This window comes from Lepisosteus oculatus, chromosome 29, assembly GCF_040954835.1.
Source record: "Lepisosteus oculatus isolate fLepOcu1 chromosome 29, fLepOcu1.hap2, whole genome shotgun sequence".
Lineage (NCBI taxonomy): Eukaryota > Metazoa > Chordata > Actinopteri > Semionotiformes > Lepisosteidae > Lepisosteus > Lepisosteus oculatus.
This window is the reverse complement of record NC_090724.1, coordinates 9,640,992-9,668,407: the sequence shown is the minus strand read 5'-3', so window position 1 is coordinate 9,668,407 and position 27,416 is coordinate 9,640,992. Positions and strand designations below refer to the sequence as shown.

General features: G+C 49.2%; 2 protein-coding genes across 8 annotated transcripts; both read left to right on the top strand.

Annotated features, from left to right (window-relative positions):
* The first annotated feature begins 37 nt into the window (after positions 1-37).
* On the top strand, positions 38-6,697 carry LOC107079672 (transmembrane and immunoglobulin domain-containing protein 2-like). Its single transcript, XM_069186136.1, has 7 exons — positions 38-156; positions 999-1,264; positions 2,747-3,127; positions 3,517-3,561; positions 3,715-3,756; positions 4,721-4,837; positions 6,272-6,697. The coding sequence occupies exons 1-7, from the start codon at positions 77-79 to the stop codon at positions 6,448-6,450; spliced, it is 1,110 nt and encodes a 369-aa protein (XP_069042237.1). The 5' UTR covers positions 38-76; the 3' UTR covers positions 6,451-6,697.
* A 101-nt stretch (positions 6,698-6,798) lies between these two features.
* LOC102696479 (semaphorin-4E-like) lies at positions 6,799-27,365 on the top strand. Of its 7 annotated transcripts, none has more exons than XM_015365536.2 (16): positions 6,799-6,979; positions 11,701-11,800; positions 16,653-16,857; positions 17,483-17,628; positions 17,767-17,829; positions 18,253-18,351; positions 18,438-18,537; positions 18,782-18,892; positions 21,681-21,832; positions 22,278-22,450; positions 22,636-22,792; positions 23,418-23,640; positions 24,151-24,266; positions 24,584-24,753; positions 24,881-24,933; positions 25,357-27,365. In XM_015365536.2, the coding sequence occupies exons 3-16, from the start codon at positions 16,749-16,751 to the stop codon at positions 26,124-26,126; spliced, it is 2,442 nt and encodes an 813-aa protein (XP_015221022.2). In that variant the 5' UTR covers positions 6,799-6,979; positions 11,701-11,800; positions 16,653-16,748; the 3' UTR covers positions 26,127-27,365. The 7 variants fall into 7 exon arrangements, with proteins under 7 accessions (XP_015221022.2, XP_015221017.2, XP_006640154.2 ...); XM_015365531.2 differs by having other exon boundaries at positions 16,556-16,857; XM_069186135.1 differs by lacking the exon at positions 6,799-6,979 and adding an exon at positions 8,401-8,923 and having other exon boundaries at positions 16,556-16,857.
* The last annotated feature ends 51 nt before the right edge of the window (positions 27,366-27,416 follow it).

The following is a 27,416-nucleotide window of genomic DNA, read 5'->3' as shown; positions in this document are numbered from 1 at the left end:
CTGCGTTTCGCGCTGCCGTTGTGTTAATCGCCTCTTCTCCCTCCGCTCAGCTGTTCCTCAGACGGACCGGGTGCTGATGCTGCCTGAGCGCGCAGCATCCTCCTCGAGAGCGACCAGCGGCAACCCCGCCGCAGTGCGCAGGCGCCGGGCTGCTGGGTAATGTAGTTCAGAAGGGCCTGCGCAGCTGAGAACTGCTCAGCGCGAACTGATGCAAGTCGGTGTCGCCTAATTTGACATGTGGGGAGGCGTGCAAGACTGGAAGCCACAAGCTATGCAGAATCACTTTCCCTGTCCTGCAGGTCTCCCGAGGTATTCTGCTGTGTGTCACCTCAGACAAGTCCTGGAGGATATTTACAGAAATCCTCAAAAGATTTTGGCTCCAAAGTCCCGCAGATTGTTTTTTTTATTTGTGAACCATTGGCAACAAACTGCGAGGAACTGTTGAAACCACAGCCTGTCCAAACTGCCAGCGGTAAAAGAGACACACAAGGTCTGCAGCCAGACCTCCCCGTGCCATGGCTGAGGAGGACAGAGCAGATGCTGACCTGCTTTCTCAGTGGTCTGTCCTACTTACAGCTCTCGCCCTTGTCTCACGAAAGACATCTCCAGGCCACGGTAAAGGAGGGATGAGTGCTGGGTGATTTTCACATGGAGAGACTACAGGGAGACACTGTGTGGCATCACAGCCCGACTGTAAGTGTGTCCACACCTGCTCCAGTGCACACACACATGCACGCACACACATATACACACGCGCTGTGTGCAGGGTCTGACGCTGATGCTCGTCTCTGGAGAGTACAGTGACTCAGGGAGGAACAGGGCAGTGAGAGAGAAACCGGGGAGACACTGGAGATGCTGGGCTTCTCAGGGGCACAGAGGAGCCCTGACCCTGAGCGTCAGTAAGTCACAGGGTGGTAACACAGAATTTACACTGAAATCTCTTTCTTCCTGTCCCTCTGCCCTCTCACTGCTGTCTGTGCCCCTTTCATCTCTCAAAGTTTCTATCCCTCTCTCTCTTCTCTCTCTCCTCTCTCTTCTTTTCTCTGTCGCCCCTCCTCTTTCTACCCCCCTCCTCTTGTTCTCTCTCTGCACAGGAAACTCTACTGGTGCCTGAGAGCAACAGAGGGGGCTACACAGTCAATCCGCTGGGGTCCACCTGTCAGAGCGCAGGACCTGTGTGAGAGACGGGGGGAGGCAGTGCGTCTGTGCCATTCCGCTGCCATGGTTACTGGCCAGGGAGGACTCTACCTGCTTCTACTCACAGGTAAGAAACCAGGACACACCTGGGCAAGCCCTGGAGGCTCCCGGCGTCTTAGCAGATGTGGTCAGTAACAGTGTTCAGAAACAAACGAAACAAAAGTATTAGACATCGATCCAAGGATAAAGGTGTCATTACATTTTAAAAGAAGATTGAGGTTTGCTCTTGACATGTATAAGGTCACCTGCCTTTACAGATGGCATAAGGAAGCACAGCTTCTGCACCTTGTTCAGGGTGTATTCTGAAAAACGAGATCTAGGGTTTACAGAGTGGGTCTGTCTACAAGACAGATCCTGTAAGTGATGCTTTGAGCCGCTGAGCATCACATCTTGCGAGTGCTGTGCTGTTTCCTGCAAGCCGCTCCTGCCGATGCAGTGCAGACGTGCAGTCCGGCCAGCCGCCCCTCAGTCTGCACGTAGGCAGGAGTTCTGAGCAGTCGACAGCCCCAGGCCCGCTGCAGACCGAGCTTGTCATACAGGACAGCACAGGCCCTGTCCCATCCAGACAGCAGCCCCAGCGCTTCCTGTCCGGGAACCAGGGCCATGTCTGGGACAGCAGGCGCTGAGGAGCTGAGGGCACCACTGTCTAACTGGCTGCAGTAAAGCAGAGGATCTTAATTCATTATAAACTGACAACAAGTAAGTCATGTTCTTTCTTCTAGTACACCTGGATACAGACACGTACACACACACACACACACACACACACACACACACACACACACACACGCAGATCTAGCTGCATCAGCACAGAACAGGTCAAACCACAGTACCCCCTCTTACACAACTGCACACAGACCACAGCAGCGCAGTGAGCCAAGATGAAACAGGGTTCAGAGTGCAGATGCCCCCACATGTGGCTGCCTGGGGAGCAGTGCACTCAGCCAGCACGACGAGAAGCACGCTGTGCTCTCTCTGGGCTTCACTAGGGCCAGGGCTGTACCATGATCTCAAAGGGCTTTACTGCACTTTACTGTGCTTTACTGCACTTTACTGTGCTGTTACCACGATCTCTCTATGCTTTACTGCACTTTATTCTGCTCCTACGCATGCATGCCACATTAGTCCCTTAAAAACTACAATTTTGTTTTTCCATCCATGTTCGAAACCACTTTACCCAGTTCAGGGTCGCAGGACGTGCCAGAGCCTGTCCAGCAAGCCTCAATCACATGGCAGGGTACACCTGGGCAGGACGCCAGTCCATCGCCGGGCCCACAGACACAGACACACACTGTCACCAGAGGACACCCACGAGAACGAGGGGAGAACATACAGACTCCACACAGACAGCACCCCAGGTGCAGAACTGAATGTGGGTCACCACTGCGCCTGGACAATTCTGTTTTCTTCCATGATGACTCTTTCATAGAAACTTGTGAGACAGGCCAGACTGCCCCGGGGTCACTCTAGAGAGGACAGGGTCAGTCCAACGAGCAGGAGCTGAGAATGTTACCTTCCCTCTGTTCCCTCTCTGCCTGGTTGTGTCCAGTGTCGGCCGGCGCACAGAGTATCCTGTGGGTATCCCAGCCCCCCGGCCCGGTCATGGCCGCCGGCGGCTCGTCTGTCTCCCTCAACTGCAGCTTCGGGGCTGAGTCTGCGGCGGTGCAGCTCCGGGTGGAGTGGAGGAAGAGGGATCGTCCCGGGTCAGGCTGTCAGAACGGCACCAAGCTCATATCCGCACTGGCCTCGTCCAACCAGACATCAGCTCGGGATGGTGCGGGTCGCCTGGTCCAACGGGTGGAGGCAAACTGGTCTTCGCTGACCCTGACAGGGGTCACGGCCAGCGACAGTGGGCACTACGTGTGCGTCGTGGTGATGGAGATCCCCAGTCTTGCCTGGCACTGCAGCAACGGCACCCAGGTGGACCTCGGTGAGCAGGCGGCAGCTGGAGGCGCAGGGAGGGAGGAGGGGGGTTAGGGGGCAGGAGGAGAGAGAGAGAGGACAACTGAGGGGCAAGTAGGATGAAAGAAAAAACAGGGAAAGGCGGACTAGGTGGATTGAGATGGACTGTGATGGACAGTGTGGACTGAGATGGACTGAGTGGACTGAGATGGATTGGAGTGGACAGTGTGGACTGAGATGGACAGTGTGAATTGAGATGGACAGAGTGGACTAAGATGGACAGTTCGAATTGAGGTGGACTGGGATGGACAGTTTGAACTGAGATGGACAGTCAGAATTGAGATGGACAGAGTGGACTGAGTGGCTGCTGAATGTCAATGCTAGACAACACTTACCACCCCTCCTTTTTGTCTGCAGAGATGAGTGATGGTCAGAGCAACTCCTCAGATACAGCCATCTCAGGTAACACACAGTCACTGCCTCTCCACCCTCTCTGTGCTTGTGTGTGGATGCCTGAGGCGTAGTGTCGGGGTACAGAGAGCGCTGGAGCCGCTCTGATACAGATAGTGTCTACTGGACGTGACATCTCTCTCTCCCTCTCTGTCTCTCCTGTAGTCATCAATGAAGACAAGAACCACGGAGTTACAAGCCCAGCAGGTTAAACAGGCTTCTTTCTTCTGTCATTCCGTTTCATCCCTCTCTCCATCTCTCCCTCTGTGACTGTTTATTTGCTCAGATCTGAGCCTAACACACACTCACCTCTGAGCCCAAAACACACAGCTCTGAGCCCAACACAAACTCATCTCTGAGCCCAACACACACAGCTCTGAGCACAACACACACTCACCTCTGAGCCCAACACACTCTCACCTCTGAGCACAACACACACTCAGCACTGAACACAAGACACTCAACACTGAGCAAAACACACACACAGCTCTGAGCACAACACACACTCACCTCTGAGCACAACACACACACAGCTCTGAGCCCAACACACACTCACCTCTGAGCACAACACACACTCAGCACTGAACACAAGACACACTCAACACTGAGCAAAACACACACACAGCTCTGAGCACAACACACACTCACCTCTGAGCACAACACACACACAGCTCTGAGCCCAACACACTCTCACCTCTGAGCACAACACACACTCAGCACTGAACACAAGACACACTCAACACTGAGCAAAACACACACACAGCTCTGAGCCCAACACACACTCACCTCTGAGCACAAAACACACAGCTCTGAGCCCAGCACACACTCACCTCTGAGCCCAACACACTCTCAAATCTGAGCACAACACACACTCAGCACTGAACACAAGACACACTCAACACTGAGCAAAACACAAGCTCAGCTATGAGCACAACACAAGCTCAGCTATGAGCCCAACACACACTCAGCTCTGTGTCTGATAGCTGTGGTCACACTGTGACATCAGAAGTATTACAGACAATCACGAGAACAGAGAGAGATGAAAGAACACATCCTGTTTGCACCAAGTGTTCAAACCACACCACAAGAACAGAGAGAGAGCCCCCTTTTTCTCACAGCGTCTGACCCTCTCCGCTCTCACCCTTCCCCCTCCACTCTGCTCTCTCTGCAGGCTGGAGGCTGTGGTTGCTGATGTCAGTGGGGACAATAGCTGCAGTCCTGGCAGTGATAGCAGTGTGTTACTGCCTTCTGCGCTGGAAACAGAAACACAGGAACACAGGTACAAGAGGTGAGGGATGCTCAGCGATGTAACTGTTCACTTAATCATATAATTGAATTAATTAGCAAATATTAAGAAGCTTGTAGTATGACACTGAAATTCAATGTGATGGAGGAACCATAATTGGACAATCACTTCTCCAGCCCTGAGCTGATTTCAAGAGCTTCATTCCCACACCTGACCAGCAGGGGACTCTTTTACGGTTCTTGAGGCCAGAGCTACCTAGCCTTTTCACTCTGATCCACTGCCAGACTTTAATAAAGTGGTGGTGTTAGTGAAACCATTAGGGGGCTTTCACCCTATGGTCTATGTGGGTCCTTATGCCCCCAGTATAGTGATGGGGACACTATACTGTAAAAAGGTGTCGTTCTTTGGATGAGACAAAAAAACAAGGTCCTGAGTCCCTGTGGTCATTAAAAATCCTAGGGCGGTTCTCAAAAAGAGTAGGGGTGTTACCCCAGTGTCCTGACCAAATTTCCCCCTGGCCTTTAACCATCATGGCCTCCTAATAATCCTCATCTCTGAACTGGCTTCATCACTCTGCTCTCCTCCCCACCAATTATAATAGAAGAGCATTGAAACAGCTCAGCGGCCTGCTGCAGCAGCATGGTCCCCTGGAAGAGTGCAGCCTGGGAGGAGATCTGAGCGCACCCCTGCAGAAGCTGCAGTGCGGACAGCAAACTCTCACTGGGCAGACAGTACAGCTGCAGTAGCTGCATCACAGATATCAAAGTCTAACTGCGCAGCTGCAGCGCAGACAGCGAGCTCTCACTGCGCAGACAGTACAGCTGCAGTAGCTGCATCACAGATATCAAAGTCTAACTGCGCAGCTGCAGCGCAGACAGCGAGCTCTCACTGCGCAGACAGTAGAGCTGCAGCAGCTGCAGTGCAGACAGCAAGGTCTAGCACAGACGCACTAATGGCAGCACTGCTCTGGCAGCTTCAGAGCAGACAGTCATCTTGTGTTGTTGTGTAACTTCCTCTCACAAGCTCCACGGAGAAGGTAGAGAGACAGGCTGGCGAGACAGAGAGGCAGACAGGTGGCGTGAGAGTAGGAGACAGGGTCTGTCTGTGGCTCTGTGTGTCTGAGTTCTTCTGTAGCTGTTTCAGTGGTGTCCTTCACTATGTTTTGGTGAGCTGGAGTGGAGGAACCTCTGTAATTTCCTTTCTACATATCTGTCTTCCTGTTTGTCTCCTCGTCAGTCAGCAGTTCTCGATCGGAGTGTCAGCGAGAGAAACTCTTTGTGTCGCTAAGACAGTGTGTCGGCAGGAACTGTAGGTCAGGCCCTAGCGGAGCAGAGCTGGAGGGGCAGTTCAGCCCTGCTGGCGACGAGCGGGGCAGCGGTGATCTCAGTGTCAGTGTGCCATCGTGCAGGAGAGAGTGTGCGAGTCAGTGCGTCAGTACTCAGTACAGTCTAACGTCCTTCTCCCTCTGTCCTGCAGACAACCCCATTTATGAGAACATGACCCGGTCAAGACCTGTGCCACCACCCAGTACCCTGGAGCAGAAGCCCCCGGAGCTCCAGTGCACCCCAAAACCACAGCAGAGGAGACTCCCTCCATCTTCTGCCGCCTGCCGCCCCACACCCCAGTCCCGCAGTCGGTCTGCAGTCGGAGTCTAACTGGGAGATTTCCGCCGTTCATGCAAGACCGCCGCCTCCGGAAGCGCTGTACCCAACGGATCCACTAGAGGGCGCGCCTGTGGCGGGGAGGCGAAGAGCCTGAGAAAGTCCCGCAGACGAGGAAGAGCGGCGGTGAACCAGACTGCAGTCTGATATACGTGATATGTTCATTTCATTAAACAACGACAGAGACCGTCAATAAGTTCAGATGCAGAAATAATAAAGTGAAACTCACTTTTTAAAGCCATTATTGTTGAAATGTAGTTTTTTTTTCAATTTGTAACTGTATTTTGTTTGACAGTTTTAGACAATTGTTACAATTACTATTCAAACAGAAGTTGCTGGCCGTTGGTATTTCACGAGGGGCTCCCGCGAGCCCCCCCGCACTGGGGTCACGTGCCGCGCGCGCCCCAGCCCCAGCCGCCCGTGGCTCAGGTGAGGCGCGCGGAGGTGCGGCAGTTGCTGCCGAGGAACAGAAAGCGGCTCCTTCAGCCCCGACTCGGCTCCCGGCGGGTCGAAAGGAAGAAAGGTGAGTCTGTCGGGAGGACGAACCGGGTTTTCGGCTGGCGGGGCTGTCCTCACACCGCTGGCGAGTCGAGCGGGAAGTTTGGTTGTGATCGGCGCTGTTCCGGACAAACCGGCGCCCCGGTCCTGCCGCAGCCGGACTGCTCCAGAGATCTGACAGGCGAGCTGTCCGGGTAACAGCGGGGGAAGTGTGGGGTAACTAGGGTAGCTGCTAGTGTCCCTGTGAGAGGGCGTCAGAGAGCAGCCTGGAGGACTGCCAGCGGTAACGCGTCAGGACTAATGCCCCTGAGGCTGAAGCTGGTATTGGGGTGTGCGGGACCTGTGGATGCAGTGAGAGAGGTTCGGTTTGTGCACCAGCGTCCTTTTCTTTCACGCTGTCTGAAACGTTTTCAAAGACCTCTTTCCCTCCTGCCTGACGGCCCGTGGTCTGTGACTGTAGAAATAATTCAATTAGCCGAAATTAGCTGCTGTGTGGTGGGTTTCGCAGGCGGGACGGAGGACCGGGGTACAGCCGGGCTGCAGTGAGTTGAACAGGGCAGCTGCTGCTGGTGTCTGTCAGGACTGGGGTCCACTGGGCTCACGCGCTGGGGAGCCCTGCAGGCTGTGCTCTCTCCTGTCCATCAGCATGGCGGGTCCTGGAGGGTCAGCGCCGTGCAGCCCGGGCCAGGATTCAAACTGGCCGGGGCTGGAGGATGCAGAGCGTCATGTGTTGTACAATCCTGAAGCAAAATTACATCGCTTCTAGCTAACAGGCCACTGAGGAAGGGCTCAGCTCGCTGGTTTCGTCATGATTATGGTTATTATCAGGTCAGTAAATCTGAAACCTAAGCTGAGCTCTGTTTGGAAATGAGTGCAAGATCTTGTGCCATATCCTCTTTTTGCATTTTGCTTTGGAGCCTCATGTGTTTTTTTGCTCACTAAATTCCAGTCAGAGTTTAATGTACTAGAGTAAACTGCTTGTGTTGTAGTCTCCCAAGACCCCACCCACCCCACTCCGAAGAATGAAGTGAAAAAAATGATTTCCCAAGAGAGAGAGAAGCCATGCTTTCAGGTTTTACCAGTTATAATGATAGGCAGCAGTGGTTTAAAAATGGTCATTTATATGTGATGGCATAACTGGAATAACCTAACCAGTAAGCCCAAGCCCACCCTCTGTAGCCCCTCCAAGCTGCAGTGCTGTGCAGTTCCCCTGCTCTTGATGTGGTAAAGCCTCAAATGTAAAAGTTCTCAAAGTTCCCCTACTCACTGTGATGTGTTAAAGCCTCAAAGAATGTTTGTAATAAACACACTGTGCTTGTCACGCTACTAAGAAGGAGGTTCTCATGGGAGGGTGACATTAATGCTAGTTCTGTTTCTCTTCTCCGCTGGCTCCTGTCGAGACTTGTCGGCCTGTGTTGGCTGGGTCCTGCTGGCTCCTGCCCTGGGAGTGCCTGACTGCAGGGGTTAGGGCATGAGGGCTGACTGCACTCTTACAACAAGAGCTCCAGAATTACTAAAGCCCCAGAAAACTAACATACAGCACTGTGCCAGCGCAGTCTCCCCGTTACTTGTCCTGGGACCTGAATGAAGGCAAGAGATGTGTGTGTGCACCTGTGTGCAGGGATTCAACACCTCACAGATGGGATCAGGAACCAGACTATTCAGCTTCTTAAAGCTTTATTCTGACATCCACAGGAGGTTAGTGCAAGGAAGCTAAAACCACAGAGTCGCAGAATACTCTTGCCCTTTAGTCTGAGTTCAGATCTGAGCAGCAGAGCCCTCAGCATGCTGCAGCTTGTTAAGATGTTTGGATTCGGCAGTCAGCACTGCAACACAATAATCAAGCCAGGAAGAGACAGGAGCAGGCATTAGTTCTTCTGTATCCGATCGGAAGAGTTGTGTGTGGATCCACACGGAATTACAAAGACGGGAAAAGACACCTTCACAGCACTGCAAACACGGGCTTCAGGTACGTGACTCGGAGCAAAGACAGCAGGATTTCTGACAGAAGAACCTGAGCTGATTCCAGAACAAACAGTAGTCAAACGGAATCTGGCAATGCAGAGTTGATAAAGACACTCAGCATAGTGTTGGTCTTGTCAGAGTTCAAATGTAACAGTAAAAGGTTGCTTCCATTTCTTAAAAAAAGCTCTGATACACTGACCTCAATCATTTGTAGACTGAACACCAAATAGACAGCCTTGACACATAGTTCAAAATATAATTATTAATGCTAAAACATAATAATTGATCATTTTGGAGGCTTTTATAGATATCTACTAATACAGGAGCATTAGAACCACTGTTCTTTCTTTTTTCTGCGTTTTCCAAGTTCACGGGTGATCCCAAAATCGGAGGACTTCAAAACGCTTTATGAGCTGCAAAGGAACTTTAGAAAGACTTAGACCAAATTCACTAGTGAGCCAACACCTGACTGGTTGAAGCTGATTTTCTTCTGTGAAGACGCAACTGAATGAGATCCTTCAGTCACCACTCTGCTGTGCTGTTCCAGTCTCCTGCAGCAGGGCCGTCTCCTGCAGGCCAGTGTTAATTCAGGCCTCCTCTCCTCAGCACATCACTGTTGTTTATCTGCACCCTGGATGTTTTCTGTTTCATTTGCACCCATACCTATATACTAGGCGGCTGCGTTTGTAAATACTGTATAATGACAGAAGAAAGGTTACAAGCACAAGGAAGCCACTTGGTTCTTGTCAATCAATACTGGCCTTTTGATTCCTGGATCTCTTCCAGCGAATTCTCTAGGAACCTGCTCCGAGAAGCCCTCTGTGTGAGGGAGTGCCGCCTGACTGCAGTATTTAGGCTCTCCCTCTTGTGTCCTTGTTTCACTGCTGCTTTTCAGAAAGTTAAACGGTGTTCTGTTGTAATAATCTCTGTGCGATTTAAGACAAGTTCCTTTAATCCATCTGAGTCAAGCATTTCTGTGAGGTTAAGGATGAACTCTTGTGCCTCTCTTTAAGCTGATTCCTCAGTCGCAATCTAAGCTTTTGATTGTGGTGTCCAAAATTGTGTGGTTTTCTAAATGAGGTCTTGCCACCACGTTGTGTAATTTTAATAACTTTGATTTACACTACTCATCTGATCTCTTGACATCCTATCCTAGACGGGAAGAGAGAACGGTCAGATCTCGTAGCATTATTACAGTTTGAGATTGGAAGGTTGTGCTGGTTAACAAAACAAGCTGCACCAGCCCTGGCCCCCTGCTCAAGAGCAGCACTTATTTTCCACAGTGTAGGAAGGACAAGGGGGAGTCAGGGGTACGATCTCTGCCCGCTCCAGCATCCTGTGGACCCACCCTGACGCCTTTCAGAGAAAAACACTGTTTTTCTTTTTTAACTGCTGCACAGGGTCCCTGCAGTCTGCTGTCGAGCGTCAGGGGTTTGGGGAATTTCTGGATGAGCTTTGCTGCAAGCAATACAAAGCCGTAATTCTCAGAGCAGTGGTCATTGTAATTCGCAGAGCTTGTTCGGTGCCCTCAAAAACACCCAAAGATTTCTGCCTGGCCCTGCATTACAGCAGTGCTTTTCCAGGGAGTAGCTATGTGTTTGTTTTCGACATGTGCATGTAAAAGACTTGAGGTAACACAGAGTCCTCCCAGATGAATCAGCAAGCGCACAGCCTTCGTGAGTCATCACTAGGACAGAAGGGTTTCACAACATCAGATCGACAGCTTCTTGTTTATTGATTTTCAGATGCGTCTTCCATCATGGAAAGCCCTGTATGAAATGGGAAAATGTTGTTCCTCACAATATCTAGGCTCCATCAAGGAATGTCTGGGTGAAATTTTGGATTCACTGAGCTACTAGTCTACCAAGCGCGCGAGATGGGCAGGATGGCTGCATCTCATTAGCAGCCTGTCTTATGTTCTTCTCTTGATCCATTCAGTCGGTACTGAAACACAAAAATAACGCTACAGAAACTAGTTAAAAAAACAAAAGGCTGCCCCACTGTATGAGGGAAGGAACTCATTGTTGTGAATGGCTGTTGAAAGGAAAGTCTCAGTTGCGTCTCACTGCTGAATGAATCAATTCTGTTGTTCCAGGCAGTAAGCGCCTAAGTAAACTTAGGCGCTTACTGCCTGGCACATACAAGGCTATGTGTGGAGCTATTATCAACTTAGGAATAATTGAAATTTGACTTTGCGTCCAACTAAATTTTTATTTGTGTTTGAGAAAACCTATAGGCTGAAGTGTTTTCTCAGTGCACTTTCTGTCGCGGCTCTAGGTGGCATAGGAGGTGTCTTCATTCTGAAGGAGTCTGTGCAATTAGAGTTGTTTAATTCAGCAAAGCTGAACTCACTCACACTCACTTGCTTTTCGCTACATTTTCCATCTCTGTCCCGGTTGCTGATGGGGGCCTGAATCTGAACCAGCATATTATGGGAGGTACAGATCTTCTTCTAGACCACGTGAGCTCTTCTAGACCAAGAGGTTATTTTAGGCTCAGACTGGGAGCATTACTACCAGACTGGTCTTTGTCAGATCACAGATGCTAAACGGTGTGGATGCAGAGCAGAAGTAATAAAAGCAGATGGTATATATATTTGTTTACGGTGGATATGAGCAATAAGCATATTGTATTGCTGGTCTGAAAGTGAGGAAGATCAGTATATTACAGTGTTGGAGAGACTGAAGGGGTGTGACTGAAGGTCCCAGGTGCTGTCTGTACAGGTGTTTTTTGAGCAGATGGCTGAAGGCGATCAGGTACTGAGCAGCCCTTGTGGATCAGTTCATTCCAGAGGGTGGAGAGAGAGGACAGTAGGGGACCCAGACCAGAGCCTTGGGGACACCTGAGGAAAGGACAGAGCTCCATACTGCAGATCAGCGAGGTAGGAAGAGAAGCAGGAGACCCTGACCGTGAAGGGTATCAGCTGTTGACAGGAGAATGCAGAGGTCCACAGTGTGCCAGGTAGCAGAGGGACAGAGGAGAGGGAGATCCGACGGTACACTCTCCTCTTCTTTCAGTTTGATCCCTCGTTTGAAAGACTCTTCTCAGCTGCGTTTTGTTGCTGTGTGTGAGTGAAGTCAGACAGCCTGTTGAGACACCCGTCCGAGGCAGGAACTCCCCAGCTGCTCCCTGGCGGCCGCTGTGCACTGCCACTGCGTCACAGCTGTGCTCACCAGGCTGTCAACCGATAGCCCTTCTTGCCAGCTTCACCCCTGCTGCCTTTGTCTGAGCGCTTGTCTCGGGTTCCCCTGTTCACTGTTTACTCTGGGTGGGCACAAAGATCTCTTTGTTACTCTTTTTGCATGATGGATTAGACCTAGAAATGAAGGACAAGACCTTTGAATTATTTTACTTCCAATCAGATTGCCTGTAGTGTACTTCTGAAAACTGTGCAGGGTTCTGGAGGGAAGCACATGTGCTCCTTCAAGTCGGCTTTCTGTACTGTTCAAGTTTATACACTGTGTTTTGCAAAATAGACAACAGGCACTGCTTTCCGAGTCAGTGATGAACTCTCCTGCTGTCTGTACTGGGCCGCGCTCTGTAAGCCTACTGGAGCAGACAGCAGTAAACCAGAGTGCTGACCGGGCCTGCAGTCTGACTGAGATTCTGGAAAATGTTAATAAACAGGGCTTGATAATGCTCTGTTTAAGTTAGGTTAAGAAGTTAGGTTAATGAGCAATCAATTAATAACTTGCATGGTATTCCAGAGTACTTCTAGATTGTGTTGTTATAATGCATGTGAAGCACGGCTCTAGGCAAATTAGAGCACTTTGCATGCAGTGTGTGCTGTATCTCTTATCTGTGGTAAGCATGTCAACATCGATATGAATCGGTTTTCTAGAGCAAAACTTCCTGCTGGTACTGTTCTGAGTGAATGGTTATTTATTAACCCAGAGCTCCACACTGAGAGCTGTTGTGTGAGCCGCTCAGTGGGAAAGGAGTGGATGAGTGGGGCTGGGTTAGCACTGGCTTCAAACTGTCAGGATTTCCTTTAACAGGAAGGGCACATACCTTTAAATCAATACTTGATAACTGCGCATGTACCAGAAATGTGACAAGTGTTTCTTTGAAAAATGCTTGTTTAACATTTATAGTCCAATTTGACTTCATTAGACAACAGCCTGACCTTCATGGGATTGGGATTGTGACACCATGACAGAACTCTGTTGAAGAGGCAGCACATTGTTATTAACTCAGGTACAGATTCTGGTGACGTATTGAAAAAGAAGTCCACTGTTCACCTATTGGAGGCTGTAGTATGTTAATATTTTCGTAACTGCCTTATGTTAATACAGTTCTTTGTTGAATGTTTGTGGCCTGCAGTAAAGAAGTGAAGGTTGCTACTAAGAAGAGAAGGAACAGTTATGGTAATATTGTTGTTTACCTTAATCTGTGTCAACAGAAGTTCGGTCGTATTTCATTTCTATTGTTTTATTTCTTGGCATTCATGTTACATTTCCAACATTTTTGTGATCCCTCATTATCATTATATTCCATTCTGCTCATCTGTCTTGTTTCCTTTGTACTTTCACACAGTGGAAAACACTGTAAATACTCTCTTACCCTAACTTAGCTTTTATTCTTGATGAAAGTGTTATCAAAGCAGTAGGTGTGAGCAGTCCAGAGTCCATAGGCTGTCTGTTCATGCTGTCACTGGGTTTAGTCACAGCCTCTGTCCTGCAGAGTTCCTGTGCTCTGTATCAACTCATCCTGAGAGAGAACAATCACATCATTGCCATTTGGTTTTCTTGTTCATTATAAAATGATTTTATTTTCCTTGTTTGGAAACTCTTGCACACGATAAGTGACTTGCAGTGACATTAAGGTTCTTATACTTCACTGGAGCTCTTGCTCCACGGAGATAAACTCTTGCATAGCTTTGTGTGAAATCATTTGGGTGGATTTCCTGTGTCCATTTCTAAACTAAATAGCATTTATAATTTTTCTCTGCTATGTTTCTGCTCATTTCTGTCCATTTTATTAGCAGCCTCATCTAGAGGTCATGACAAATGCACATTTTCCAGATGATCCTCAACAAACGTTAACAGTCAAAGGGCATTCCTGTCCAGGAGGTGGACGTTTCATTCTTGCTGTGTATCGATGCGTTCTCACTGTTATAGTGCAATTTCCCAGCCTCTCCTTTTAAGTACAAGTATTACTTTTACTTCCTGAATGGACAGTTTCTGTTCCTGTGGGTAAAAGTAAAACTTAAATTTGCGCACTAGAGCAGTGTTAATGCTAAAGAATTCTCATTTAATTTTAACATTGAATCTGAAATGAATTAAAGTTATTTGGGTTTCTCCTGTGTTGTTATCTTTTTGAGTGCAGCAGGGCAATTAGTGGTCACATGATGCTCTTGTAAATAGTAGTTACAACCCCATTTCCCACAAAATGCTGAAGGTTTGGGAAAAGGAAAATATCCCTTTCAAGGAGCAGAAGTACATAGACAGTAGTTCAAGGTGAAAAGGTAATCAAAAGAAAACATGTATTGAGCACTGGAGGAACCTGTGTGACAGTCACCTCAGGATATTTCAAAGCACTTTTATTTAAACCAGTATGTAATGGAGAAGAAAATGGTTTCTCATGCAAAGTTGAGTTTATAAATGTAATTTGATATTATTTTGCGAATGCATGTATACATTTCCAATACTTCAGTGCCCTCTGCCAGTCCATTCACTACAAGTCCAATGTGCTTATCATGAGCAATTCGTTTAGCACCGGCCTGAGTCTGAGTCACTTGGCTTTTGTTCATCGAATGTGCTGAAAAAAAGATTCCTGGCCAAATAACATAAGAACACTCCAAACGGGCTGGGTTACCACAGGGTCTTCAAGCTGTTTTCTGAGCCTCTCTGGTCCCTTGATTAATGGACCATGTTATTTCTGTCCAAGTCAATGGTATATTTTTGATGAGCTTTTCTTCTTGCCCCTGAGCACCTGGTAACACAGAGGACCTTGTTTGAAGGACAGGCCAAGGGTGGCTGTCGTAGCCGGGCGCAGGAGCGAGTGAAGGCTGCACACCCTGACTGACTGTGGGGCGTCACGCAGAGCTCCACTGCGTGACAGCGGAACACCTGAGACCGCCTGGATCTGCCCCAGGCCCGGCGTGCTCAGGCCTGCTCATTTGTTGTGTTGTAATTCACAACACAGAACCGGCCCGTCAGGCTGCTGCCTTGCTTTCCCCCAGTTGCTGATCAGACGAGTGTTGTGGAGTTAGTCTTATTGAGTTGGAAAGGAAATGTGAGTTTCTGCTGGAAGAGGTATAGTTGCTGCTAGAAGAGGTGTTAGTGGGGCCAGCAGGGGGCGCTCACCCTGTGGTCCATGTGGTTCCTAATGCCCCGGTATAGTGACGGGGACACTAGACTGTTAACAGGTGCCGTCCTTCGGATGAAATGTAAAACCGAGGTCCTGACTCTCTGTGGTCATTAAAAATCCCAGGGGGTTTCTCAAAAAGAGTGTCCTGGACAAATTTCCCATTGGCCCTTACCCATCATGGCCTCCTAATAATCCCCATCTATGAATTGGCTACATTACTCTGCTCTCCTCCCCACTGATAGCTGATGTGTCGGGAGGGTTCTGGCGCACTGTGGCTGCCGTCACATCATCCAGGTGGGGCTGCACGTGGTGGTGGAGGGGATCCCCATTACCTGTAAAGCGCTTTGAGTGGAGTGTCCAGAAAAGAGCTATATAAGTGTAAGCAATTATTAAATTATTGTTATTACAGGGGAGCGTGTCTCAGCCTGCATGTTTCTCTCGCAAACTAAACAAGCTCAGCTGCTTCACAGAAAGGAAAACAGTGACAGAACGAGTGTTGCAGAGAGTAGGAGGATCCTGAGTGAGGCAGGCTGTGGGTGGCGGCCAGCTGACTGGAGGCTGCAGATGGCCCTGCGTGTAGAACTTGAATTGCAAAGTGCTCGAGCACGCCTTTCCCAGCGGTCGGGGTGTGGAGACTGCTGCCCTTCTAGTCAATTAACTTCATGCGTCTGTTGATTAGAACTACCTATCAGAATTCGTGTATTTATTGTTTTCTAGACAAGCGCACAGTGCTCTGCATGAACAGGACTTGTCAGCTCTGTCTGCATAAGTACACCATTGTCCTTGCTCCAGTTGTAAAAGCACTCCTGAGAGGATTATTAAAGCCTTTTTCTCTGTTTGTCTACCTTCAGACCGTCACCACACTTTTACACACCCTCTCCTCACGTTGAATTACTCTGTACTCAGGCTCTTCTGTTCTGTTCTGATGCTCAGCACTCCGTGAGTGTTGTAAGAGATAACTGGGCTGGAAGGATTAAAATAGTTAAGCTGCTTGCTGAGTGACTCGGTTTGGTTTGAGTTCTTTAATCTTGCTGTTGGGATTCCCATGTGAAATCGGACGAGCTGAGACTGCGTGGCAATCCACCTGAACACTGTGGTGTGTGACCTGACCCAACGCTGTGTAACAGCCAGGGAAGGTGCTCGACTGCTGAGCCATGTGGGTCAAGTTGGGGAGAGTTAAACATATGCTGAGTGCTGATGACAGCTATCGTTGAACTAATCCGTTGTTGGAGTTATATTATTAATGACCATTACTTAATTAAAAATATAGCCCAGTTCTAGGGGCGTGGAATCTTGAGGATGTTTTTCCTTCTGTTTTTTCCAGGGATGCCTGCGGGGGGCGTGATGTAGACTCTCCCCATTATGAGGGTGTCTTGTCTGGGCTCCCATACCGGCCACATCTGCAAGCATCTGTGTTGCAGGTAAAAGCTATGCTGGGATCAGATTCCAAGACCAGCAGAGAAACGAAAACCAGCCCCCTCTCCCTGTGAGCCTGCTCCTGGGGCGAAGCCTACGGAATGAGTCCCCCTGCAGGCCTGCAGCCCCTGCTCTGTCTACTGTGCCTCCTGGCACGGGACACGGCAGGCTCTCCCCACTGCATCCCACGGAAGAGCGTCCTCTACCACAGTAGGTTGGCCCTCCCCGTCCCCACTCCTCCTCCACTGTTCTCTAAGACCACCTTACTCACAGCATGAACAGAAGAGCCAGCTACAACGGGTCTTCAGCACTATCAGTAAATTGGGTAAAATGAGGTCTTCAGGTTGTGTGTGCCAACGTGCTCAGGCTACTGTCTCACTCATTCTCTCTCTCTCTGCCTCTGGTACCAGTCTGTCTGTTGCTGTGCTGTCTGTGTGTCTTTGTCCTCTAGTCTCCTGGAAAGACAGAAGTGTTTGGATTTCAGTCTGTCCTGATCTCCCCAAACCGGCAACCTTCCAGCCACAGGCGCAGATCCTTAGCCACAGAGCCACCACAGCGCCCTCAGAGCCACAGAGCCACCACACCTTTATCTTGCAAATGTTTTCTTTAGAAGGCCAGTCTGCCTAAAAAACAAACATACAAGTGCTGACCTGACCTGTCAACAAGAGTAATATCTGTTCAGGACAGGAGAGTAGACCGGGACACATAGGTATCTTACTATATTTTTAAGAGACCAACAGAAGTGTTTCACAAAATCATTCATTTTCTGACTTTGCTCAATTTACTTAATCTGATTCTGTGCCAATGCTGCGCCCTGTGTCGTTCTGGCTGGCAGATGGAAATATAAAGCTGTTCAGAGAGGAGGGCATCTCCAACTACACCACCATGCTGCTGCGGGAGGACTTGGGCCTGCTGATCGTCGGGGCCAGAGAGGCCATCTATGCCCTGGATATGGGTGACATCTTCCGCAAGAAGTCCAATGTAAGAGCAGGTCGCTCGGGTTAAACTAGGTTTCCCATTGACTGTGAGCACCTTGGTGTTGATTATACAACACAAACAACACATTCGGAGCACCTGTGAGCATGTGTTTCAGGGATCCGATGTGCCTCTGTGTTTCAGGTGACCTGGCAGGTTATTTCAGATAAGCAGAGAGATTGCGTGAATAAAGGAAAAGATGCAGAGGTGAGTTTTTTCCAAAGTGAATTGGGTGTTTTGAACAGAAAGCTGGGTTCCGACTCCCAGTTAAGATGCAGGATTTGCTAATCTGTCAAAGCCTCAGAATTAGCCGGCTGCTGCCAAGCCTGCACAGGTAGTGGTGCAAAGCTGGAGCAGAGCTGCTGGGGTTGGGTGGGCTTGATCAGCCGAGACAGCAAACTGTTCAGTGACACTGCTCACATGAGCCTCCATTGCTGCTGTCAGGTAGGTAGCTAGCCCCTCCTTCGTTCGATGCTGACTGTGCTGTTGGTGCTGTTGGGCCTATGAAAACATTTCTGTGGACGAATGTTTGTTCTGTGTCCGGTTGTTGGGTTAGATGTAGCCACAGTAACTTTACACCACAGGATTTCTGTTCATGTTTTTAAACGCTAGCTTCTCATGCCTTTCCAGACAGAGTGTCGGAACTATATCCGGACACTCCACAAAATTGATGATGACAACATGTACGTGTGTGGCACAGACGCCTTCAGCCCCACCTGTGACGTCTTGGTGAGTGTGGTTTAGCCATCAGTATTGCTCAGCTGCCTGCTGCGTTCCCCTGCAGCTGCTCCTGGAATTGTATCTTGTTTTCACAGGTTTATAGGGATGGAAAGCTGCAGCTGAAAAATAAAAAGGAGGAGGGGAAGGGGAAGTGTCCCTTCGATCCGTTCCAGCGATACTCGTCTGTCATGGTCGGTATGTACACCAGCACACTGTCTCATGGGGCGTGGAGAGAGGAGACTGGGAGATACATCCAGCATGCTTCTTACTGGGCATTTTTGCAAGCACGGCTTCTGATCTTATTCATTTTTCTTGAAAATACATGAGCGCCTTGCCCCAGCAGTAGTGGGTATCAGGAATAAGCTGTTGAAAACTCTTCTCTGGAACCCTTCTTTCCAATCAAACCTGGTCTCCGTCACTCACATCCTCTCTCTTCCAGACGGAGACCTGTACTGCGCCACCGCCATCAACTTCCTGGGCTCGGAGCCCGCGGTCCTGCGCAGCTCCCCCAGCGCCCTGAGGACCGAGTTCAAGAGCTCTTGGCTGAACGGTGAGATTCACACTGCAGGTTGTGACCGAATCAGCTAGCCTGTTGCAATCAAGCATTCAAATATCCATCCGCCCGTAACCGCCCTTTCCCATTTGGAGTCAAGGGGGATCTCGGCAGGCAGCTTGCACGAGGCAGGACCTACCCTGGATGGGACACCAAATCAAATCAAATCAAAGTTTATTTATCAAATGCACAACAATACGGAGTGCAGCAGTACTTGCTGGCAATGAAATGTATTTTTCTGCGAGCTCACAAAAATAAAAAAAATCACAAGAATCACAAAAATCACAAAATTGAGGTTACAATTTTTTTTATTGAATAAAACTCAATATGAGTAGAGCTGTTATGTGTCCATGGTGTATGCAATATATACATGTAGTGCAGTTATGCTGAATACAGTGATAACTGTGTGTCCGTGTAGCCATTACAGGTGATTTGCTGAAGGAGCTGCAGGTTGGCTATTTAGCAGTCTTATTGCCTGGAGGTAGAAGCTGTTCCGTAGTCTGTTGGACTTGGACTGATTGCTTTTGTTCCGTTTACCAGACGGTAGGAGGGAAAACAGTTTGTGACTGGGATGAACACCCAGATCTGGAATTGACCCTGGGTCCCAGTGCCATGAGGGAGTAGTGCTAGCAATTGTGCAACCGTGTCACCTCCGTTCAAATACATACTTTCTATACATGGATTTCTTTGATGATGGTGTATAACAGTGTTGTCTCTTTTTGTGCTGCCACAAATGGTTCTGTTTCTCTTGCCACCTGTTTCAGTGCCTGTCCAACACTGTGGGTATGTGCAGGAAGAGCAGGAAAATAATTACAGGATGAAAAGATTACAGGCAGCCATAGGCTTGATTTGGTGTATATACAGTGCCTTGCGAAAGTATTCGGCCCCCTTGAACTTTTCAACCTTTTGCCACATTTCAGGCTTCAAACATAAAGATATAAATTTTTTATTTTATGTGAAGAATCACCAACAAGTGGGACACAATTGTGAAGTGGAACGAAATCTATTGGATTTTTGAAACTTTTTTAACTAATAAAAAAATGAAAAGTGGGGCGTGCAAAATTATTCGGCCCCTTTACTTTCAGTGCAGCAAACTCACTCCAGAAGTTCAGCGAGGATCTCTGAATGATCCAATGTTGTCCTAAATGACTGATGGTGATAAATAGAATCCACCTGTGTGTAATCAAGTCTCTGTATAAATGCACCTGCTCTGTGATAGTCTCAAGGTTCTGTTGAAAGCGCAGAGAGCATCATGAAGACCAAGGAACACACCAGGCAGGTCCGTAATACTGTTGTGGAGAAGTTTAAAGCCGGATTTGGATACAAAAAGATTTCCCAAGCTTCAAACATCCCAAGGAGCACTGTGCAAGCGATCATCTTGAAATGGAAGGAGTATCAGACCACTGCAAATCTACCAAGACCTGGCCGTCCCTCTAAACTTTCAGCTCAGACAAGGAAAAGACTGATCAGAGATGCAGCCAAGAGGCCCATGATCACTCTGGATGAACTGCAGAGAACTACAGCTGAGGTGGGAGAGTCTGTCCATAGGACAACAATCAGTCTTACACTGCACAAATCTGGCCTTTATGGAAGAGTGGCAAGAAGAAAGCCATTTCTCAAAGATATCCATAAAAAGTCTCGTCTAAAGTTTGCCACAAGCCACCTGGGTGACACCCCAAACATGTGGAAGAAGGTGCTCTGGTCAGATGAAACCAAAATCGAACTTTTTGGCCACAATGCAAAACGATATGTTTGGCGTAAAAGGAACACAGCTCATCACCCTCAACACACCATCCCCACTGTCAAACATGGTGGTGGCAGCATCATGGTTTGGGCCTGCTTTTCTTCAGCAGGGACAGGGAAGATGGTTAAAACTGAGGGGAAGATGGATGCAGCCAAATACAGGACCATTCTGGATGAAAACCTGTTGGAGTCTGCAAAAGACCTGAAACTGGGACGGAGATTTATCTTCCAACAAGACAATGATCCCAAACATACAGCAAAATCTACAAAGGAATGGTTCACAAATAAACGTATCCAGGTGTTTGAATGGCCAAGTCAAAGTCCAGACCTGAATCCAATCGAGAATCTGTGGAAAGAGCTGAAAACTGCTGTTCACAAACGCTCTCCATCCAACCTCACTGAGCTCGAGCTGTTTTGCAAGGAAGAATGGGCAAGAATTTCAGTCTCTCGATGTGCAAAACTGATAGAGACATACCCCAAGCGACTTGCAGCTGTAATCGCAGCAAAATACTCTACAAAGTATTAACGCAAGGGGGCCGAATAATTTTGCACGCCCCACTTTTCATTTTTTTATTAGTTAAAAAAGTTTCAAAAATCCAATAGATTTCGTTCCACTTCACAATTGTGTCCCACTTGTTGGTGATTCTTCACATAAAATAAAAAATTTATATCTTTATGTTTGAAGCCTGAAATGTGGCAAAAGGTTGAAAAGTTCAAGGGGGCCGAATACTTTCGCAAGGCACTGTAGATTACCTTTTCCTGGAGAGCACCTCGTCTTTACAGTCAGCACTGACTGAGGCAGGATCAGACTTACTGTACTGTGGTATAAGTAAAGTGTGCTCTTACCCATCAGTAGAAAAATACATTTGCAGTGGACCTCTTGTCTGGCTAGGATGTTTCGATTAATATACTGGTATTGATTATTACATGATGGCGGTTACACTTGTCTTAGATGATAAGGTGCCCAGTGTCTATATCAGAATAATCATAATAGTTAGTCATTGCTTTTCGTGCTGGTTAATGTGGCTCTATGTGGTGTCAGAGCCCAACTTCGTGTATATGGACGTGGTCCCGGAGAGCCGTGGGAACGCCGAGGGGGATGATGACAAGGTGTACCTGTTCTTCAGCGAGAGCGCGGTGGAATACGATTTCTTCAGCAAGCTCCCGGTGTCGCGCGTCGCCCGTGTCTGCAAGGTGCGTCCACACCGCCCTGCTCCTGCGCCCGATCCCAACCCCTTCTCCTCCAGGGCCAGCCGCTTACAGGCTGCTTACCAAAAGACTGGGGGTTCATGTTGACAGCATTTCTAATGACGTGACACAGCAATAAAAAAGGTAAACAAATATTATATAGTGCAGAATTTAAATCGAGGGATGTTACAGGGAGAAAGGAGGGCAGCTATCAGCTTGCTTTGATGTATATAGATGACCTTTTCCCTGTGAGTGCCTTGTCTTTACAGTCAGCACTGACTGAGGCAGGATCAGACTCACTGTACTGGGGTATAGTGAACAGTCTGAAGTTGTGCTGCAAGAAGAGAAGGTGAATTGCACAACTTATTAGTGAGTGTTGGTTTTGGTCTCCTGTTCTGGTGCGCTGCACGGTGCTGCAGGGCTCTGTCTGTGAGAGCTGTGTTGTGCGCAGGGGGACCTGGGTGGCCAGCGCACCCTGCAGAAGAAGTGGACGTCCTTCCTGAAGGCGCGGCTGGACTGCTCCGCCCCTGGGCACAGCCTGCCCTTCGTCGTGCAGGACGTCTTCCTGCTGCACTCCGCCGACTGGAGAGAGAGCATCTTCTACGCCGTCTTCGTCCCACAATCGTACGTGCTGCCTGGGACAGGGCTCCCGGCTCCTCCCGCCGCATCATCTCTGGGTGTCTGAGTCTGTGTCTGTGTGAGACGTGCGCCTCGCCGCTCAGAACGTTTCTGACCAGAACTGGTTATCGACAGCATGTGTCACGAGTGCAGCGCGTGTGAAGAGTTTTCTGTTCGCTCATGCCTGGCAGGGGCCTGCTGGATGTCTCGGCGGTGTGTGCGTACCGCGTGGCGGACGTCAGCCAGGTGTTCTCTCACGGGAAGTACAAGACGCCGGTCACCGTGGAGTCCTCCCACGTCAAGTGGGTGATGTACAGCGGGGAGGTGCCTGTCCCTCGGCCCGGCGCTGTGAGTGCCGCTGGACTGCGAGACTGCAGACACAAGTTGCCTGCCTCTCAGTGCCCTATTTATAATATAAAGACCTGGGGTCATCAATCTGAGCTAACCCTTAATTAATTTAACATAACATCCTTTTATTAGCCCTGTACAAATTCTTGCATTTGGAATTCGCTTTTTGCATACCCCAGCTTGCTCTCCATGAGACACACAGACAGGGAGAGAAGCTGGAGGTCAGAGCACAGGGTCAGCACTATGGTACAGCGCCCCTGGAGCAGTTGAGGTTAAGGGCCTTGCTCAGGGGCCCAACAGAGTAATATTCCTCTGCCGGCTGCAGGATTTGAACCTGCAACCTTCCAACTACAGGCGCAGATCCTTAGCCACAGATCCACGGCTCCGCCCCATTATTGAAGTAGTGTTTTTAGGTCCGGGGTTTATAAAGTAATTAAGGATAAATTCAGTAATTGATTGGAAGGTTTCACTGTCTCAAATCACCTGCAAAGGTGCACACATATACGGTATGTTAGAACCAGTGCTGAGCTGCATGAGCAGGTCTGGGTGTGTGGGATGTGGGCTGCAGTGCCAGTGCCAGTGCCTTGCAGTGGTATCACTGTAATGTTCTCAATTCGTGCTGCAGTGCATGAACAACGCTACGCGGGCGATGGGCATGCAGCAGTCCCTCGACCTGCCGGACAAGACTCTGCAGTTCATCCGCGACCGGCCGCTGATGGACGACGCCGTGGCACCGCTGGGTGGGCAGCCACAGCTGGTGAAGAAGGGTGCCCAGCTCACCCGTATCGCGGTGGACAGGGTGACCGTGCTGGACGGCCGGAGCTACCACGTCATGTTCATAGGCACAGGTCCGTGCAGTCAGCCAGCCAGCACATCGTTCTCCTACCTGTAGCACACCTAACCCAGACTCTCACTGCAGCATACACTGCAGCGCCGGGGTCACTGAGAGCTCGGCAGGCAACGCTCCCCTGCAACTGCACACAGACCAGGTCCTGTTTGCATAAAAACAAAGAGGATGTTAACACCAGCAGCACTGTGCAGCTCCGCGTTGCCATCGGCTCTCACAGGAAGTGCTGGATTTCTGGAGAGTGTACTGAAGGCAACAAAAACTGGGTGAATTGTCAGAGATTCTTTAAAAAAGAAACTGAAAGAAAATTCCATAGCAGATCTGTCCAATTTCCTGTAGCTCATGCAAGGTAGTGCACAGTATCAGAAACTTATTAATATGTGAGATGCAACAACAGATCAGGGTTGATTAGGGAAGAGCCTTGTTTCAGAAATAGTGCCTGTGATAGAGACCTGGTCTTCCAGCGAATTTTGTTAGCTTGTGCCTGAAACTGTGGCCCTTGTCTCTCTAGTGAATGGGTACCTGCAGAAAGCAGTGAATTTCGATGGCGAAATGTTCATCATCGAGGAGGTGCAGCTCTTCCACCCACCTGAGCCCATCAAGACGATGCGGCTGTCGGCCCCAAAGGTAGCGCCAGGCTTTATGCTCCCAAGCTGGGGTTAAAGGGGTAAGAACTGAGAACCAGCTTCAGCTTCACCCAGCTGCGGATCACCCGATCAGTGATGTGCTGAGCACCTGAAGAAGCAGCTTCGTCTCATGTGTAGCATATTTCTTGTGATTTTTTTCCCAAGTTGTTATCCATTTCTGTCTCGATGGCAGAGCGCTCTTCCTGGGGGCTCAGGAGAAAGAGCTGGCAGGGCTTGGTTTGCTCACGATAGGGCAGTTGAGCTGGAGCAGGTGTGATGAGAACAAAGGAAGAGATCCTGTGTGTCTGTGATCTGCAGGGGCAGCTGTACGTGGGCTCGGAGTCAGGTGTAGTCCAGGTTCCACTGTCAGTCTGCAGCCGCTATGAGACGTGTCTCGACTGCGTCCTCGCCCGAGACCCCTACTGCGCCTGGGACCTGCGCACTGCGCTCTGTACCGCCATCCCGCGCTCTGCCACTGCCAGCCACACGTGAGTATGCCTGCTCTGTGCTCTGCCAGGAGCTGGGAGAAACAGTGCTCCTTCACTCTGAATCTGCTGTCCTGGGCTCCAGCCATGTGCAGCTGCTTCACCCTCTGTGTCATTCTCTCTCCTGCAGGGACCTAATCCAGAGCGTCAGAGATGGAGACGCCTCTCGATGCCCAAAGTCGGGTATGTATGCATCTGCGAATTTCACTTAGAAATAGTGTGTATTCTACCTTTAGCAGTTATAAAGTAGTTTGCACAAAGCCGTCATTATTCCTTTCTCAGGTCAGCACAGCAGTGCAGACAGTGTGTGTTAATGTGTTAGATGTTCTTCAGAGATATTCAGGAATTGACTGACTTATAGAACTGGGCTTGGCAGAATTTAATCTAAATTGGTAAATATTTTTTACCCTTGATTTTTAAAGACTGAAATTATTTACAGTTAATTGGTAAAATCACCTGGTGTGTAAAACAAGTGATTAAAATGATTATATAATTGTGAAATTTCTCTATGGGCTTAGTCTCCTTGAAAAGTCCAAGGCCAGAGTACAGTGCAGGAGGACAGTAACGACAGGACTGATCAGTGCTGTCTGTCTGTTGTTGATTCAGGAACGGTCAGACTGGAAAACTGCACGCTGATTCCCGGGAACAACATCAAGCTCCAGTGCCAGCCCGGGTCCAACCTGGCGGAGGTCGAGTGGCGCTTCCAGGACCGACTCATCCCCAACTCCGACAGCAAGTACTACATCTACAGTGACGGCATGCTGATCTTCAACGCCTCGGCCGCGGACGCCGGCGACTACACCTGCCAGTCCGTGGAGCAGGTCAATGGCCGCCAGTACCCGCTCACCATGGCCGTGTACAAGCTGCTGCTGCGGCGGGACACCGATGAGCTCAGCCCTCTCACCACACCTGCGGGGAGCTACCTGCCCAGAGACACCAGCATCTTGAACAACAGCCAGTCTGCGTCCCAGGACCCCAAGCTCCCCCTCCCGCGTGTGAGGGAGCAGACCCTGGTGGCCCTGCAGGTCGCCGTGGCCCTGCTGACCACCCTGCTGGCTGCCCTGCTGATGTGGAACCTGTACAGAGGCCACATCTCCATGCAGTGCTGCAAGGGAGCGGCGCAGGGGCGAGCCAAGAGCTCCCTGAGGCCCAGACAGCTGTCAGGCGGCCAGGTGGATTCCACAGCACACCAGGTGCCCTTCACACCCAAGGGGCTCCCCGAGGCCACGTCCCTGGTCCAGGGCTACAACGATAACACCAACAACAACCGCGGCCGGACTGCTGTCGCCACGAACGGAGCCTCCACCCGTCCGCCCACTGTGCTCCTCTCTCCCCTGGACGACCTGAAGTTCATCGATGACGAGTCTGAAATCTGACAGAGCAGAGAGACAGAGTCCTTACTTCTCAATGTGCTGTTTTAGAAATGGAGGCAGCTGATTTTTTTAAAACGTTTATTTTTTATGCGTGTACAGCCTTTACAGGTCTATCACTGAGCAGCAGTGACATCCAGCTCTCGTTGCCTTGCTGTGCAAAGGGTAGGTGAACTCCGCTCTGTTTCACTGGTCACTAGGCCACTTTCAGACAAATCATTTTCGATTAGCAAGGCAGAAGAGGCTGCAATACAGTAAAAGGTGACTCGTGCAGTTAGAGGGAGTGTGTCAGGACAGAGCAGTTGCCAGCTGCTGGGGCTGGAAATCACTCTGTAGGCCAACGGAGGCCGAACCTGCTCTGGACTGGTGCACAGCGGTGACCCATCCCTGCTATCTGTAGCTGCAGGCTCTCGTAAAGAAGCTGACAAACTGGTTTCCTCTGTGGATTAACTGATATAACCAGATGTAAAGTGAAAAAATAATCTTTTCTTCATTGTTACTCTGGCGTGTTCTAGTAGAAGGTAAAGCCAGGAGCAGATCAGGCTCCTGCCCTGTGGAAGTTTGGTCTGTGTCCTTCAGTCCAGACGGACTGAAAGCATTTAAAGTTATATTGTACTTTGCAAGTTTACAGTGCTATAAAAAATGTATTTATTAAGGTCCCTTTGCAAGCTTCAGAGTTTGAAATGTTTTTACGGTTTCTGTGAATAGTTCACTTATTGCTACAGTGGGGCTGTGGCTCACTGCGGAGGGCAGCTCCGGAGCCCCTCTCTGGCCAGGGCAGGTGCCGTGTCTCTTAGTGAGCGGAGTGGTAAGCACACAGACTCCAGAGGGGCAGCAAGGGCTGGGCCCCTCTCTATACCCGGGCGGTCCAGAGAACTTCACAAAGAGTGCTGAACAACAGTATTATAAAATGAGGACAGCAAGTCGACTTGTTTTTTTCTGGTTTCAGAAAGATTTTTTGATTCCAGTATTACATTGTTTTTTTTAAATATTTTTCTGAGTCCATTTTTTTTTATAATTCATACCTGCTTAACTCTCCTCACAGTGTGACAATAAGTCTGATTTGCTACACTGCATGTATTGTTTCAATACTTTTCTGCCAGAGTATCAATTCTTTTACAAGGGTCACGGGGTTTAAAGAATGTATACTCAGATTCCTGATGTCCTTTTAAACATTAGTTTATGATTCGCTGTAGATCAGTTATTTTTCTTTTGTTACTCATTAATAAACATTCAAGACTGTAACAGATTTTACTCCTGGATGTTTTTATGCACCACTTGTGCAAGTACTATTCT